The 6396-nt window shown below is 36.0% G+C and overlaps 1 protein-coding gene across 3 annotated transcripts in view; it reads right to left on the minus strand.

Annotated features, from left to right (window-relative positions):
- Positions 1–6396, minus strand: part of Epb41l5 (erythrocyte membrane protein band 4.1 like 5) — a 184079-nt gene that overhangs the window by 96207 nt on the left and 81476 nt on the right. For all 3 annotated transcript variants that reach the window (XM_023709699.1, XM_004626349.2, XM_004626350.2), the window contains exons 12-14: positions 3702–3871; positions 2126–2232; positions 488–515 (exon numbers count right to left, since the gene is read on the minus strand). In XM_023709699.1, coding sequence (XP_023565467.1) covers positions 488–515; positions 2126–2232; positions 3702–3871 — 305 coding nt within the window. The remainder of the gene's footprint in view (positions 1–487; positions 516–2125; positions 2233–3701; positions 3872–6396) is intronic.

The raw sequence follows: 6396 nt of genomic DNA on the forward strand, positions 1-6396 counted from the left end.
TCAAAAAATAGGAGAGAATCATTACAAACATATTCTGCTAAAGTATGATAGCTGATACGAAATAAGCCTGAGACATACACAAAAATTTTAGGCCAAAATACTAGCAAAATAAACTCAGCAATATTTAAGAAAAGATTATACACCACAATCAAATGCGATTTATCCTAAAAATAAAACTGCCTTCTTGCAAAAATCAATCTTTGTTAATTGAGGTACTTATGTGTAAGGATTATAATTCATCTTTATATCCTTAGTCACTTGGCAGTAATGAATGTCATTCTCATACCATACCCACTCCCATCCATTCTTCATTTCTTTAAACTGCTTCATTTTTCTTGTCAATTTGATCTGGTTCAGTGTGTAATTTGTTCCCTGCTATTCCTCTAACACTGAGGGACAGCTTGACAGTTAGTCTTCCACAATGGCAGCAATTACATACATTTCCAAAATATTCTAAATCAATTCCTAGTTTCAAGACGTTACTCACCTGAGTTCTTCAGGTTTTGGTGTACTTGCTGAGAAAATAAAATGATAACTCACATTAGTCTCATTGTACAGGATAAACGGCTTCATTATTCCTCAAAGTAAAGCCTTGATTTATTGCTGTATAAAAGTCATGTTTCCCAGCCAGAGATTTTTAAACCTTCAATTTACAAAAGCATTTTAGAGGTCACACAGGTAAAGTTAATAATGGCAATTATTTCCACTCTTAAAATAATGTGTTAAGTATCTATTTTTCCTTTTAAAAACTAAACTATCTATAAGCCATATAGTATAAGTTGACTGTTTCTGAATCACTGCCAGTGGAAAACAAGGGTTAACTTAGGTTTTAAACCACCACAAGTTAAGATGATTTAATTTATAGCTATATGCTGCAAGGCCTTAGATTTGAGCCATAATACCACAAATGAAAAAAAATTAGCTATATATTATTTAATTTTTAGCCACATCAAAATTACAATTTAAAAAATAATGCCAAATATTAGATCATGGCAGTTATTTTTGGACAACACACATAATTAAAATTCAATCTGTATTTCAATACAAATTCAGGTTCAAACTCAAAGATAAATTTTAATTACTTTGTCAAAGTGAGCCATGGTTTTCTTCTATAATTGAAGCATCTTACATAATTTGGAAATACGTACAGAAGATATATATCGATGATTGAACTTTAAACTACATTTAACAGAAGTCTTAATAATACAGTACTTTTTATTTAAAATGTCTACACTGGGCTGAAGAGATAGCAGTCTAAGCTCCTGCCTGAGAACTGCAAGGTCCAAATTTGATCCCTGGGGGCCAGGGAGATGGCTCAGTAGAATAAGCGCTTGCCTGGCAAGTGCAAGGGCCTGAGTTCAATCCCCAGTTCTGCAAAAAAACAAAAAAACAATTTGATCCCTGGCACTACAGGCCATGCTGACCACCAAAACCAGGCATGGTGGCTCATGCCTGTAATCCCAGCACTGGGGAGGTTGAGAAAGGAGGATCACTACAAGTCCAAACTGTGCAGCAGGACCCCATATAAAAATCCATCCATCCATCCATCCATCCATCCATCCATCCATCCATCCATCCATCCATCCATCCATCCATCCATCCGGGCCAGGGATATGGCTCAGTACAAGTGCAAGGTCCTAAGCTCAATTTCTGGTGCCAAATAAATAAATAAATAAATAAATAAAATGTGTATATCACATGCTTTTAAAAATTCCTAAAGTTGGGATGGGGCTATAGTTCAGCAGCCCCGCACCTGCCTGGCAAGCAAGAGGCTATGTTAGATTCCCTGTGCCAAAAAAAAGAGAAAAAGAAATCTTATTATGAATGGGATCTGTTCAGTCAAAAAGGGAGAGAAAACGTTGTTCTATAGAAAATCTAATATAGGTAATAAAAAAATTGAATACAATCTCACAATACCATCTGCATTAATATAAAGTTTAATCTCAGCTAACAATATAGGCTATTTCCCCTTGTGTGTAGCTTACAGAACTTTTTCAGCCAGAGGAGTACTTTGGTTGACTGGAATAGACTTACAGAGACTCAGGTAATTTCCTTTCCAGTGAACAATATCAGTATATGATAAAATGTCAGAAAGACCAGTGTTTGGAGACAGGCTTTACTTCACCTTTCGTTTGTAGAGTTCGCCGAGAATATCGTTTGCTGGGTCTTCTTTCAAAGGATGTTGATCTTCTTGCCTTACTGGTTTTTGTAGTCTGATACTCAGTTTTCCCACTAAATTAAAGCAAGTTAACAGAAAAGTCTGAAGCTTGCAGTAACCAGACATAGATGAACTTTGCCCAGAAGGAACTACTACTACTAATCTTAACATGTCCCTTTTTACCTCTTCATTCTTTCATGCCAGGCTTGTGTGAGATACACAACAGACTCCACTGCTACTTCTTCTCTTCTCTTTTCTTCTCTCTCTCTCCCTTCTCTCCTCTTCTCTCTCTTCTTCCTCTCTCTCTTCTCTCCATTCTCCTCTCTCTTCTTCCTCCCCCCCCCCCGTCTGTCTGTCTGTCTGTCTGTCTGTATTTTAGTCTCTCTCTCTGTTTTAGTACAGTGTGTACAGGGTCTCACTACATAGATTGGACTCATAGTGACTCTCCTGTTTTCAGCCTCCCAAGTGCTGGGATTACAGGTGTGTGCCACCATGGCATGTTGGGGATCGAATCCCAACCTCTGCTATTTCTGAAGCATGCACATCATCTAGAACCTTGCAGCTAACTCTAGAATGTCAAATGCCCTTTCATCTACACTCCTCAGTTCAAAGCATACAATTAGAACAAGATTATCAGCTACTTTTCCAATTATGATATGCTTATCAGAATAATTTTCCAAAAGCACTCAAAAAGCTATTACCCTGCTTCTTTGATTTCCATTTCAATTCTAAGAAAGTTTTCCCATTTTTAAAAGGTAAAAAATAGCTCTCTTGTATGAATTATACACAACTGACTTGCCACATCATTAGTATCACCCATTCCTTAACTCACACTGATATCCACAGCATGTTGAAAAGTCAAAACTAGTAACTTGCAATAGTGTAATGTAATCTGAAACATTTCTAACCCATGACAAGCAAACAAGAAATATGTAAGAATGGAACTTCATGTTAATAAAAGCCACAAATATTATTCAGATTAATCCTACTTAGAGCAAGATACTCTTGTATGGTATTCTACTGACTAGACAGAGAATCCATAAAACTAGCCACAAAGTGAATATAAACTGATAGTTGGTTAACATATAAGTTTCAAGGGCTGGTGAGATAGTTCAGTGGACTAAACACCTGCTTAGGCAAGTGTAGGGACCAGGGTTTGATCCCTGGCAAGACATGCTGTGCCAGTCCTGCCCCAAGGGGCGCTGAGCCAGTCACCGAGACTGGGTGTGGTGGCGCATGCCTATAATCCCAGTACTGGAGTGGCTGAAAGCAGCAGGATCACTAGGAGCCCGCGCTGCGTAGTGAGACCCTGAACCAAATACATTAAAAAAAAAAAAAAAAAAAAAAAAATCCTCAAGAAAGGTATGACTTGACATCTATTCAAGAAATTGTAGCCAAGAAGTGTATCACTTTTTTAATCCTGGCAAATGGGTGACTTTGCCAAGCCACTTAATTATTCCATGCTTTATTTTCCATACTGTAAAACAAGAAGTCAGCTTACATAAAAGAATAAAAGATACAGAAAGATGGCATTAAAATTAACCTGTATCTAAATCGTGATCCTAGTCGAATAAATCCTGAACGATGAGAACTCTTCTGGGCAGGGCCTCGGAGACGGAAAAAGGCATGATGCTCCACGGCACATTTCCACAAATGTTTGCATGCTTTTGGATGATCCAGTCTAAAGACAAATGTATGCTCCTGCTCCTTGCCCTGAAAAAAAAAAAGAATGTTAGAGATGACCACTAGCTTAAACAGTCCTGTCTCCCATTTCTGAGAGATATATACAACCACAGCCATACTAAGAAACAAGTAATCAAGCATCTACGTTTGCTCCCTGAAATTCATCGCCTTTCGGTTTGTTCTTTCGGAGCACAAGGGATCAAATCTAGGGCAAGTGCTATTACTGCACTACAACCCCAGCTTGGAACTTTTTTTTTTTTCTAACAGCTATCTACATAAAAAGGTAGAGTTCAAATCAAGCTATTCTCTAAGCTAATATAAATTTATTCCTAAGTGTATGCCTTCTCCTTATTTGATCTCATTTATTTGAAAAACATAAAATGAGGATTCATCTGCCATTCATAGAAGTACATAATTTAGGGACTAGGGATGCAGCTAAGTGGTAAAGCACTTTCTCAGCACGTGAGGCTTCACATTCAAACCCTTTTTGATTTCTTTTTAAAGTATGTATGCATGTATGGATGTGTGTGTGTATGCATTTATTTAAAGACACGGTCTCGCTATGTAGCCTAGGCTGGCTTAAACTTGCTATGTAGCCAAGGAACTTGTGGTGCTCTTCCTCCTTAGCCTCTGAGTCTGTGCATCTCCACACTGAGCTTTTCTGTTTTTGAGACAGGGTTTCCCTAGGTGTCCATGTTACCCAGGCTCAGATCACACTTGTGATCTTCTTGACTCAGCTTTCCAGAATGCTGAAATTACAAACGTGGACCACCATGCCCAGCTCCTCATGATGATGATCTTGAACACCAAATATTTGCTTCCCCAAGGGGAAAGTAAAAGGAAGGGAGAGAAGGAAAGAGAGAAGGCTTAGGAGAGAGGGTAGGAGAAAGCCAAGGCAGAAACATAACATGGCTGGTGGGAACACTTTGGAAAACAGATGACCAGTTATCAAAGCAGACCCTAGTATCGAGAATTTACTTTTTCATAGCTGAAAACTGAAAATAATTCCCATCACCCAGGAGCACCAGAATGAAAAGTAATTCCTGTCTTTTCATAAATGGAATACTACAACAGTAAGAACGTGCCAACTGTAACTACTCACCATGACTAAAACACACAAATACAGTACTAAGATAAAGGAACCAGGGCACCATGCTTTCTCTTGCATATGCATGTTTTTTTACTTTTCCTTGGTGCAAACTCACTTTGCAGAGCATGTTTCTTTCCTACTTTTAGTAAAATTTTGCTACTGATAAAGAAAAAAAAGAAAGAAACCAGATACAAAATTCAAAGTGTAGGTAAAAACTAATCTATGATGCTGAAGGTAAAATAATTAGCAATGGAAGACTACTTTGTGGGCAGCACAAAGGAATTTCTCTTATTCTTGCAGCATTCTATTTCTTAATGTTGGTCATAAAAATGCATGTGAAAATCTGGCAAACTCTTTGTGTATTTATCTGAGTCTGTATTGTACTTTAATGACATTTACCAATGCCCCCTCTGAAACAAACAGAAAAGTATACAACTTCAAAAAAGAGAAAATATTTCCATGAAACAAAAATTTACAAGCCATTGTTAACTGATATATTCACCTATATAGAAACTTTCAGAGATCAGGAATATAACTCACTGACTGAGCATATGTGAGGCCCCAACAACAAAAATAAATAAATAAAAATAAAGCACATGGCAAAAAACACTATAAGGTATTAAAGAAAAAATATTCAAATTTTAATGAATATCACCAACAACTAAATCTATATAAAAAAGACCAATAACACAAAGAAAAATGAGCGAACAATGTAAAGAAATATCTATCTATCTATCTATTTTTTCTTTTTCTTTTTTCTTTTTTTTTTTTTTTTTTGGCAGAACCAGGGAGATTGAACTCAGGCCCTTGTGCTTGCCAGGCAAGCTCTTATTCTACTGTGCTATCTTCCCGGCCCTGAAAAGACTTTTTGGAGAAAATTCAAATAATGAACATTTATGACAATGTTCAATCATTCATAATAACAAAATAGCAACAATGAAATCTTATTTTTTCACCTTCTGAAAATTTTTAATAACCTCTCTGAGAAAGTAAGTTGGTATAAATTGGCAGAACCTTTATCCGGAATAAATGTTCATAACCTTGACTGAGCAAATCTACTTGTAGGAAATTATGCATAGATACACTTGGCAAAGTACAAATCATGAACAAATGTTAACTAAATGAGACATGGTTAAATAAATTAGGATATATCAATATACTACAGTACTGTGCAGTTTTAGTTTATATTTTAACTTTTTCTATTTTAAAAATATAAAATGTAAACTTATTGAGGATAAGTAGATTGCAGTATACTAGTATGCTAACTTGTGAGAATGAATGAATAAAAATATTATGCATGTATGTATAAAACACCCTTGACCTTGAAAAGATATTTAAAGTTAGCATTTGAACAAATCTAATCAATTTTAAGATGCACTATTATTTATGTCCCAATAAAAATGCTACCAATTAAATGATAAATGTATTTTCTTAAAACAGGATTTTATTCTTTTTTCTTTTATTT

This window comes from Octodon degus, unplaced genomic scaffold, assembly GCF_000260255.1.
Source record: "Octodon degus isolate 3935 unplaced genomic scaffold, OctDeg1.0 scaffold00014, whole genome shotgun sequence".
In the NCBI taxonomy this organism is placed as follows: Eukaryota; Metazoa; Chordata; class Mammalia; order Rodentia; family Octodontidae; genus Octodon; species Octodon degus.